Genomic DNA, 11,888 nt, shown 5'->3' on the forward strand with positions numbered 1-11,888 from the left:
CACGGTCATGGGTTTCCACATGTGTCAGACATCTGGATGACCAAAACTAAATCACGCTCTCTTTCACACGCTTTCTCTGTTTCAGACACCTCTCATACTTTTCTTTCACACTATCTCACATACACTCTCTCACTCACTCTCTTACACTCTCACACACACTCTCTGTCTCTCTCACATACTCTCTATCTCTCTACCTCTCTCTCACATTCACTCTCTCTCTCTCAGATCCATACAATTTCTATTACTGGGAGCCTGAAGTGAAATCCACGGATCAGCTAGATTTCAAACACCACAATTACAAGGAAATGCGACGGGTAATTACTCCCCTTCTCCAGGGTCAGGGCAAGGGTCAGCTCGAGGGTGAGGGTGGGTTTGCAGATGGGGCTGTGGGTTGGGGTTGGTGCTGGATTGGGGGTTGGGGCTATGGTGGGGCTGGGGTGGGGTCTGGATTGGGGGTTGGGCTATGGTGGGGCTGGGGTGGGGACTGGTTTGGGGATTGGGGCTGAGGGTTGGGATTGGGGCTGTGGTGGGCACAGGTTGGGGGCTGGGGTGGGGTCTGGATTGGGGATTGAGGCTATGGTTGGGGCTGGGGTGGGGGCTGGTTTGGGGGTTGGGGCTGAGGATTGGGGCTGAAGGTTGTAGTTGTAGTTGGGGGTTGGGACAGCAGTTGAAGTTTGGGGGCTGAGGGTTGGGGTTGAGGGTGCTGGTGATGATGATGATAATGATGTGCAGATGATGAAGATGGTGGCTGCTCGCTGCCCAAACATCACACGTTTGTACAGTATCGGCCGAAGTTTCCAGGGCCGCAAATTGCACGTGATGGAGATGTCAGACCGGCCGGGGGAACACGAGCTTGGTGAGGGGGAAGTGGGGGGGGAAAGGGTGTGTCTGAGGAGTGTGAGGGGGGTTGAGTGTGTGTGCGTGTGGGGGGAGGGTGAGTGTGTGTGTGTAGGTGGGGGAATGAGTGTATGTATGGATGGGGGTGTGAATGTGTGTGTGGGGGAGTGAGAGTATGTGTGGGGGAGTGAGAGTATGTGTGGGGGGGAATGAGAATATGTGTGGGGGGGAGTGAGGGTATGTGTGTGGTAGGAGATGAAGGTGTATGTGAGAGGGAGGTGAGGGAGTGTGTGATGCGGGTGAGGGGAGCTGAGGATGTGTGTGTGAGGGGGTGGAGGGAGTCAGGGTGTGTGTGAGGGGGTTGAGGGTGTCTCCGTGAGGGGGAGATTGAGGGGGGAGTGAGTGTGTTTGAGGGGGGTTTGAAGATGTATGTGTGTATGTGAGGGGGGTGAGGGGTGTGTGTGTGAGGGGTGGAGGGGAGGGGTTGAACGTGTGTGTGTGAGGTGGGGAGTGAGTGTGTGTGTGGGGGTGGGGGGGGATAACCTGGCAGGACAAAACCTTGGGCAAGTTTCCTTACTCCACACGTCTGATAATAATCCCTCAAGAAAAAAATAATAAATTGGTCACTTCAATCCATGACTGTTTGTGGGACATTGCTGTGCGCAATTGGCCGCCGCGTTTCGCCCACAAATATACAGTCAATTCACTTTACAGTCTAATCTGTGAAGCGGTTTGAGACGTCTGGAAGACGTGATAAGGTCCTATTATCAAATGCGAGGCTTATTATTATTAACAGGAGGGCGAGGCGGGGAAGTGTATGTATGTGTATGTGTGTGGGGGGGGGGAGGATGTGTCCGTGTGAGGGGTGATGGGCCTGACATTGCTCTGCTGTAGGGGAGCCGGAGTTCCGCTATGTGGCTGGGATGCACGGGAACGAGGTGTTGGGGCGGGAGCTGCTGTTACAGTTGATGCAGTTCCTTTGTGAGGAATACCTGAGGGGCTCGGCCCGTATCGTCCGCCTCCTCCACTCCACCCGCATCCATCTCCTGCCCGGCCTCAACCCCGACGGCTATGAGCAGGCCGCCAAGCTGGTAACCCACCACCATGAACCCCAAGCCCCAGCCCCCCAACCCCAGCTCCACCCAACTACCAACCTCAATTCCCAACCCAACTCAGCCCCCAACCAAACCCCAACCCCAACTCAGCCCCAACCCCAACTCAGCCACAACCCAACCCCAATGGCAACCCCAGCGCAGCCCCAAGACCAAGGCCAACCCCAGCGCAGTCCCTACCCCAACCTAACCCGACACAACCCCTAACCCCAGCCCATCCCCAACACCAACTCACCACCCAACCCAATCCCAACACAACTCCAACCCTGTCCCAACCCCAACTCAACCCCAACCCAGCACCAACCCCAACCCAGCACCAACCCCAACCCAGCACCAACCCCAACCCAGCCTCAATCAAGCCCTAACGCAACCCAGCCCCAACCCTAACCAGCCCCAACCCTAACCAGCCCCATCTCAGCCCCAACCCTAACCAGCCCCATCCCAGTCCCAACCCCATCCCAGCTCCAACCCTACCCAGTCCCAACCCTAACCAGCCCCATCCCAGCCCCAACCCTAACCAGCCCCATCCCAGCCCAACCCTAACCAGTCCCAACCCTAATCAGCCCCATCCCAGTCCCAACCCTAACCAGCCCCATGCTAGCCTCAACCCCAATTCCAGCCCAACCACAACCCAACCCCAGCTGCAATCCTGCGTAGCCCCAACCCATCCTCAACCCCAAACCCACACCAACCCCTACCCAGCTCCAACCCACCTAACCCAGCCCCAACCCTAATCCAAATCAACCCCAACTCATATCCCACCAGCCCCAACCTAGCCCAACCCCAAACCTAATCCCATCCCAGGCCAACCCCCAACCTAATCCCATTGCAACCCAGTCCAACCTCATCCCAACCCAGCCCTAACCCAAGCCAGCCTCAACGCCAACCCAGCACCAACCCAATCCCAGCCCCAACTCCATCCTTGTCCAACCCCAACCTAGCCCAACCCCAACCTAGCCCCAACACCAACCCAGCCTCACTCCATTCCCCTCATACACACCCTAACCCTAAACCCCACCCCCACTCCCCACAGTGCCTCCCCCTCATACACATTCCCCCTCTCTCACTCCCTTTGAAGGCCTCCGAACTCTCTGGGTGTCTCTCATTTTTTCTCTCCCTCTCTGTGTCACACACTCTCTCTCACTCTGGCTGACACTGTCTCTCACTTTCTATCTCTCACTCTCTTACTCTCTCACACTCTCTGCCACACTATCTCTCTCTCACTGTCTCTCTCACTCTCACTCTCTCCAACACTCTCTCTCACAAACTCTCTCTCTCTCTCTGTCACTCTCTCTTTCTCACTCTGTGTCACTTTCACTCTCTCTGTCTAGGGTTCTGAGCTCTCTGGGTGGGTGACTGGACGATGGACGTTCGAAGGCTATGATATGAACCATAACTTTGCCGACCTGAACTCCATCCTGTGGGAAGAGGAAGAGCGCTGGCCCGATCCCAGCCGTGTCCTCAACCACTACATCCCCATCCCTGCTTACTACACCTCGCCCAACGCCTCCGTGAGTCTCTCTTACACACACTCGCAATACAACAACAACTACATCCCCATCTCTAATTACCTTGCCCAACACCCCATGAGTCTCTGACTGTCTCACGCACACTCTCTCATACACACACTCTCTCTCATACACACACTCTCTCTCATACACACACTCTCTCATACACACATTCTCATACACACTTTCTCTTATACACAACAACAACAAAATTACATGTACAGAGTGCCTTTCACGTCGGGAGGACGTCCCAAAGCGCTGAACAGTCAGGTGTCGGGGCCCGAGCATGGGGGAGGGGTGGTGTAGGGGTGAGGGAAGGCAGAGAGGTGGGAGGGAGACCAAAGGCACGGTCAAACAGAAAGGTCTTGAGACCGGCCTTGAAGGAGGCAAGAGAGGAAGCGAGGAGAAGGGACCGTGGGATGGAATTCCATAGTGTGGAGGCAGAGAGGCTGAAAGTCCAGCCATCGATGGTAGGGTAGGTCGGGCGGGAGACATGGAGCAGACCGGAGCCCGATGAACAGAGGGAGTGGGCAGACTCGTAGGGAGTCAGCGGGTCAGAGAGGTAGGAGGGGGGAAGGCCATGGATGGCCTTAAAGGTGAGTTTGAGGATCTTGAACTCGATCCTCTGGGGGATGGGAGCCAGTGGAGTCGGGCGAGGGTGGGAGTGATGGGGTCACGGAGCCTGGTGCGTGAGAGTACACGAGCTGCAGAGCTCTTTCTCTCATACACACAGTCTATCACACTCTCTCACAAACTCTCTCTCTAACACACACACTCTTTCTCTCACTCTCTAAACTACAGGCTACGCTGCAACCCCTCCAGAGCCAATGTATCCTTCCTTAGGTGCAGTGCTCAAAACTGAACGCAGAGGGGTCTGACCAAGGCTCTATATAGTTGAAGCATCGTTACCTCTCCTTTATATTCCAGCCCCCTTGGGATGAAGGACAATATCCCATTAGCCGGTTTGATAACGTTTTGTACCTGTGAGCTTCTATTCAGTAATGTGTGTACGTGGACACCCACATCCCGTTATTTCTCCACAATTTCTAGTTTCTCCCCATTTAGAATAAATGTTGTTTCGCTAATTTTAGATCCATAATGGATGACGTCACATTTCCCCACACTGAATTCAATCTGCCACAGTTTTGCCCAATCGCTTAATCTGTCTTAAGTCTCTGTAATCTTCCTGCACCCATCTACACAATTTACTGTGCCTTCTAAATTTGTGTCATCTGCAAATTTGGAAATAAAACTCTATTCCTTTATCCAAGTTTTTATTTTATATATGTATTATATATAAAATATATATATGGTGAAAAGCTGAGAAAAAACAGTACAGTCCCCTGTTCCCCTTATCCAATTGCTGTGCGCAATTGGCTGCCGCGTTCGCCCACAAATATACAGTCAATTCACTTTACAGTGTGTTCTGTGAAGCGCTTTGGGACGTCCTCCCGACGTGAAAAGCGCTATATCAAATGCAAGGATTTATTATTATTATTATTTTTATCCCTACACTCTGTTTCCTGACTCCCAACCAATTACAAACATAACCAATTACCAAGTTACGTCACAAGGTTACTCCGATTCCATGTGCTTTTATATTTGTTTGTAGACAACATCCATAGTCTGGTAGCGTTGTGGTTAGAGTACTCGCCTTGCAAAAGAGAGGACCTGAGTTTGATTCCCATTATTCCACACATCTATGTTTCCCTAGCATTAAATAGGAACCTGCTTGTTAGTCAAATGGCGGATCGCTAACGAGGGATATTACTCCCTTCAAAAATAATTTGGTCACTCAATCCACGACTCTTTGTGGGACACTGTTGTGCACAATTGGTTGTGGTGTTTTGCCCACTAAATATAGTCAATTCACTTTATATTGCGTGAAGCGCTTTGGGATGTCGCAACGATGTGATAAGGCGCTATATTAAATGCAAGGATTATTATATTAGATATCATTATGAGGACAGGTTGCGTAAACTTGGTCTCTATTCCTTGAATTGAAGGTTGGGAGGTGATTTGATTGAGATGTTTAAAATAATAAAGGGATTTGATAGGGTAGATATAGAGAAACTATTTCTTCTGGTAGGGAATCCAGAACAAGGGAACATCATCTCTCTCTTTCAAAATTAGAGCGAGGCCATTTAGGAGTGAAATTAGGAGGCAGTTTTTCGTCTAAAGGGAAGTGGAAATCTGGAATTCTCTTCCCAAAAGGCTGTCTAGACTGACAATGTCTCGATTGATGGATAGATATTTGTTAGGTCAGGGTATAAAGGGTGAGGTCCAAGGGCGGGTAATTGGATTTGAGGTACAGATCAGCCCTGATCTTATAAAATGTCGGAACAGGCTCGAGGGGCTGAATGGCCTCCTCCTGTTTCTATATTACACGCATTCTCTCTCTTTCATTCTCTCACACTCTCTCTGACACATGCTCTCAGTCTCACACACACAAACACACACAATCTCTTTCACACTCTCAATCGCTCACTCTGTCTCTCTTACACAAACATTCTCGCACAGAGTCTCTCACACACACACTCACACTCAGTCTCACACACACTTTCTCATACTCTCACTCACACACTCTTGCACACTTTCTCACACACTTGCTCATTCTCACACACTCACTCTCACACACTCACTCTTTCTCACACTCACTCTTTCTCACACATACACACACTCTCACACACTCACACATACACTCTCTCACACAGACATTCTCTCACACACATACACACTCTCATACATTCTCACACTCTCTCATACACTCTCACACACTCTCTCACACACTCTCTCACACACACTCTCACACACATACACACTCTCTCACACATACAAACTCTCATACACTCTCACACTCTCTCACACACTCTCATACACTCTCTCTCACACATACACACACTCTCACACACATACACACTCTCACACATACAAACTCTCATACACTCTCTCACACGCTCTCACACACGCTCTCTCATACACTCTCACTCTCTCATACACACTCACACTTTCTCACACACACTCTCACACACATACACACACTCTCTCACACACATACACACTCTCTCACACACATACACACTCTCTCACACATACAAACTCTCATACACTCTCACACTCTCTCACACACACACACTCTCTCTCACACACACACTCTCTCTCTCTCTCTCACACACACATTCCCTCTGTCCCTCAGGTTGCTGTTGAGACACGAGCGATGGTGAGATGGATGAAGCGATTGCCGTTTGTGTTGGGGGCGAGCCTGCACGGGGGGGAGCTTGTGGTCACGTACCCATTTGACATGACGCGGTGGGGGGCTCTGCGGGCTCTCACACCCACCGCAGACGATGACTTCTTCCGCTGGCTGGCGCTGGTGTTCGCCTCCAGCAACCTGGCCATGGTGAGGCCTCGCCGGCCCTGCCACACAGAAGACTTCAGCTACCTCGGCAACGTCATTAATGGTGCCGACTGGCACACTGTGCCTGGGAGTGAGTCCCCCCCGTGTGTCACCGTGTGTTTGTATGTATGTGCGTCAATGTGTGTCTGCCTGTCTGTGTCACCGTATCTGTGTCACTGTGTCTGTGTGTGACCGTGTGTGTGACCGTGTGTGTGACCGTGTGTGTGACTGTGTGTGTCACTATGTGTCACTTGGGACGTCCTCCCGACATGAAAGGCGCTATAGAAATGTAAAGAGAGAGAGATACGTATGTGTATGTCCCCGTATGTGTGTCACATTGTGTGTCACAGTATGTGTGTGTGTGTGTGTATCGCCTGGAGAGGTGCCGGGGGACTAGAAAGGCAGATGTTACTCCTATTTATAAGAAAGGTAACAAAAGTGACCCAGGAAACTACAGACCAGTAAGTTTGATATCCATTGTGGGTAAAATTATGGAGACTCTTATTAAGGATAAAATCATGGAGCATCCGGACAGAAATAAAATCATAAATGATAGCCAAAATGGGTTCATGAAGGGAAGGTCTTGTCAATCTAATTTACTGGTTTTCTTTGACGGTGTGACAAGGAGCTCGGTAAGGGTAAGGCTGGGGGTGTTGTATGTCTGGGTTTCAGTACGGCCTTTGTTACAGTTCCCCTTCAGTCTCTCTTCCCAACCATGTCTGCAGTCTGTCTATGATTACAGTGGTGAGACATCACCTTGTTGACGAGTATCAACAAGATAATAATAATCCCTCCAAAAAAACCAAAAAACAATAATAAAAAAAAATTGGGTCATTTTCAATCTACGACTGTTTGTGGGACATTGCTGTGCGCAATTGGCTGCCGCGTTCGCCCACAAATATACAGTCAATTCACTTTACAGTGTGTTCTGTGAAGCGCTTTGGGACGTCCTCCCGACGTGAAAAGCGCTATATCAAATGCAAGGATTATTATTATTATTATTATTATTATTGAGAGGGCAGTACTGAAAGTAAAGAAAGCGGGAATCAGTGGAGGTATATTACAATGGATACACAATTGGTTGACCGGAAGAACCCAGAGGGTAGTGGTACAGGGAATGTGATCAGACTGGGAAGATGTCACCAGTGGGGTTTCACAAGGGTCTGTTTTAGGACCTCTTTTGTTTCATATTTTTAGAAATGATCTGGAACGAGGAGTCTCAAACACAGTGGCTAAGTTTGCAGATGACACCAAACTGATGAAGGCGGTAGATTGCGAAGCTGAACGCGATAGGTTACAGGAGGGTTTGAACACACTTGGGAATTGGGCAGATCGGTGGCGAATGAAATTCGATGTGGAGAAATGTAAAGTACGTCACACGGGGATACAAAATGCTGGAAGGGACTATTATTTGAACAGAAGGAAAATAATATGTATGGAAAATGAAAAGGACCTAAAGGGGTCCTGATTGACAATAAACTGAAGCTCTCCCAACAATGCTCTATGGCAAACCAGATGTGTGTCACAGTGTGTGCGTCACTGTGTGTTACAGTGTGTGTCACTGTGCTTCAATGTGGTGTGTGTGTGCGTGTGTGACTGTGTGTCACGGTGTGTGTGTGTATTTCACTGTGTGTGTCAGAGTGTGTGTATCACTGTGCCACAGTGTGTGTGTCACCGTGTGTGTATCACTGTGTGTCACTGTGTTACAGTGTGTGTCAGTGTGTGTGTGTCACTGTGTGTCAGTGTGTTTGTGTGTCACTGTCTGTCACAGTGTATGTGTCATTGTCTGGTCACCCCCTTCCCCTCCCCTCTCCCCCCGTCCCCAGCTCGGGTCTGAAATGCTGTACACTGTCCAGCGCCTTGGGACGTCCTCCTGACGTGAAAGGCCCTATACAAATGTAATCTTGTTGTTGTTGTGTGTATCACAGTGTGTGTGTATGTCACTATGTGTGTCAGTGTGTGTGTCACTGTCTGTCGCAGTGTGTATGTGTCTGTGTGTTACATTGTGTGTGTCACTGAGTGTGTGTCACTGCGTGTGTATCATAGTGTGTGTGTCAGAGTGTGCGTGTCAATGTGTCAGTGTGTGTCACTGTGTGTCGCACTCTGTGTTGCTCTGTGTGTGTGTGTGTGTGTGTGTGTCAGAGTGTGCGTGTCAATGTGCCACAGTGTGCGTGGGTCACTGTGTGACAAAGTGTGTGCGTCACTGGTGTGTCTGCGTGTGTGTCAAGAGTGTGTGTGTCGCTGTTTGTATCACAGTGTGTGTGTGACTGTTTGTGTCACAGTGTGTCTCTGTGTTACAGTGTGTGTGTCACTGTGTGTGTCACTGCGTGTGTGTCATTGTGTGTCACGGTATGTGTGTTGCTGTTTGTGTCACAGTGTGTGTGTGTGTGTGTGTCACTGTTTGTGTCACAGTGTGTGTCACAATGTGTGTGTGTGTCAGTGTGTGTCATATTGTATGTGTCACATTGTGTGTCACTGACTGTCACGGGTGTGTGTCAGTGTGTGTCACTCTGTGTGTGTGTGTGTGTGTGTGTCTCTATGTGTCACTCTCATCTTGTCCTTTCAATGAGATGTTGAGCCCCGGTCCTGTTCCGGTGGATGTTTAAGATCCCGCGGCACTGTTCGGAAAGTGAAGGGGGTTTCTCTGTTGCATTTTCCTGACCAACAGCCCCAGAGATAACCGGTCACTCAATCCACGACTGTGTGTGGGACGCTGCTGTGTCCAATTGGCTGCCAAGTTTTGCCCACAAAGTAGACAGTCACTACACTTCACAGTGAATCCTGTGTCTCTGTGTCACTGTGTCTCTCTCTCTCTCTCTCTGTGTCACTATGTGTGTCTCTCTCTCTGTGTCACTGTGTGTCTCTGTGTCACTGTGTCTCTCTCTGTGTCACTGTGTCTCTCTGTGTCACTGTGTCTCTGTATCACTGTGACTCTCTTTCTCTGTGTCACTGTGCGTCTCTCTCTCTGTGTGTCACTGTGTGTCTCTGTGTGTCTCTCTCTCTGTGTCACTGTGTGTCTCTCTGTGTCACTGTGACTCTCTCTGTGTCACTGTCTCTCTGTGTCATTGTGACTCTCTCTCTGTGTCACTGTGACTCTCTCTGTGTCACTGTGACTCTCTCTGTGTCACTCTCTCTGTGTGTCACTGTGACTCCTCTCGGTGTCACTGTGACTCTCCCAGGTGGCACAGCGCAGGTGGCACAGCGCAGGGTGGCACAGCGCAGGGTGGCACAGCCCAGGGTGGCACAGCGCAGGGTGGCACCGGGCAGCGTGGCACAGGGCAGGGTGGCACAGCCCAGGGTGGCACAGCCCAGGGTGGCACAGCGCAGGGTGGCACAGCCCAGGGTGGCACAGCCCAGGGTGGCACAGCCCAGGGTGGCACAGCGCAGAGTGGCACAGTGCAGGGTGGCACAGCGCAGAGTGGCACAGTGCAGGGTGGCACAGCGCAGGGTGGTATGCTACGGGGCTTTGTGGGCGCTGAGCTGCTCTGACCTGTGCGGATGTGGTGGTTGATGCCATCGACAGCAATGATGGCTCTGGCGATGCCCCGGCGGTGCCGGTCTGTGACTCTACCCTTTACTCCGCGGTGAATCTGAAACACATAGGCACAGGGTCATAGGGCAAGGGGGCGGGGCCGGGTGAGGGGCAGCGCCGGGGTGGGGCAGTGGGAGGGGCCGGGGTGGCAGGGGCCGGGTAGGCCAGGTGGGGCGGGGTCAGGCCGCAGGTCGGGCCAGGGTCAGGTGCTGGGGTCGGGCCGGGGTCGGGCTGGGGTCGGCGGGCGGGCCGGGGTCGGGTCGGGGTCGGGGTCGGGCTGGGTCATGTCAGGCCGGGGTCAGGTCAGGGTCGGGGTCGGGCCGGGTGGTCAGGCGGCGGGGTCTGAGGTCAGGGCTCGGGGTCGGGCGTCGGGGTCAGGTCGGGCCGGGCGGCGGGTGTCGTGGTGGGGCGGGTCGGGTCAGTCAGGCTCGGGGTCGGGGTGGGGTCGGGTGGGGCGGGCGGGGTGGGGTGGTGGCCCGGGCCGGTCGGGGTGGGGTGCCGGGGTTGCGGCGGGGTGGGTCGGGTTTGGGGTCAGGCCGAGTGGGGTCAGGTCGGGTGGGTGTGTCGGGGTGGGGTGGGGGGCGGGGTCAGGGGGTGGATGCCGAGGTCGGGGTGGGGCGGTCGGGTGGGGGTGGGGCGGGGTGGTGGGCGGGGGTGGGGTGGGCCGGGGTGGGGGGCGGCGGGGTGGGGCCGGGGTGGGGTCGGGTCGGGTGGGGCCGGGTGGGGTGGGGTCGGGTCAGGTCAGGTCGGGGTGGGGTGGGGCCGGGGTGGGGCCGGGCCGGGGTCGGTGGGGTCAGGGGGGTGGGGGTGGGGCCAGGGTGGGGTGGGGGTGGGGCCGGGGTGGGCCGGGCCGAGGTCGGGGTGGGGTCGGGGTGGGCCGGGGTGGGTGGGTCGGGGTGGGGCCGGGCCGGGTCGGGTTGGGGTCAGGCCGGGTGTGGGCCGGGTGGGGTCGGGTGGGGGGCCGGGGTGGGGTGGGGCCGGGCCGGGGGGGGGGTCGGGTGGGGTGGGGCCGGGGTGGGGCCGGGCCGGGGTGGGGTCGGGTGGGGTCGGGGTGGGGTGGGGCCGGGCGGCGGGCCGGGGGGGTCGGGTGGGGCCGGGGTGGGGCCGGGGTGGGTGGGGTGGGGTGGGGTGGGGCCGGGGTGGGCGGGGTGGGTGGGGTGGGGTGGGGTGGGGCCGGGCCGGGCCGGGCTGACCTGCTCTATGAACACCAGAAGGCTCTCCTTGTTGTTCTCCCACTCTGCCGGAAGCTCACTCTGATGTGGGAACTTGTCACAGCTCACCTCCAGCGTCAGCTCAAAGCAGTTCGTGTGCAGATAACTGAAGTCATTCATACCTGAGACACAGAGAGAGAGTCACAGTGACACAGAGAGAGAGTCACAGTGACACAGAGAGAGAGTCACAGTGACACAGAGAGAGAGACAGTGACACAGAGAGAGAGTCACAGTGACACAGAGAGAGAGACAGTGACACACAGAGAGAGTCACAGTAACACAGAGAGAGAT

The 11,888-nt window shown here is 53.7% G+C and overlaps 1 protein-coding gene across 1 annotated transcript; it reads left to right on the top strand.

Moving 5' to 3' along the window:
• Positions 1-225: 225 nt before the first annotated feature.
• LOC103171741 (probable carboxypeptidase X1) lies at positions 226-6,945 on the top strand (the record flags this gene model as incomplete). The annotated part of the gene is given in 5 exon segments (XM_042346724.1): positions 226-314; positions 733-856; positions 1,732-1,928; positions 3,281-3,460; positions 6,654-6,945. Coding segments are annotated over 5 exon segments (882 nt in total), but the record flags the coding sequence as incomplete, so codon positions are not given.
• Positions 6,946-11,888: the final 4,943 nt, after the last annotated feature.

The sequence above is a fragment of the Callorhinchus milii genome, unplaced genomic scaffold (assembly GCF_018977255.1).
Source record: "Callorhinchus milii isolate IMCB2004 unplaced genomic scaffold, IMCB_Cmil_1.0 Scaffold1483, whole genome shotgun sequence".
Lineage (NCBI taxonomy): Eukaryota > Metazoa > Chordata > Chondrichthyes > Chimaeriformes > Callorhinchidae > Callorhinchus > Callorhinchus milii.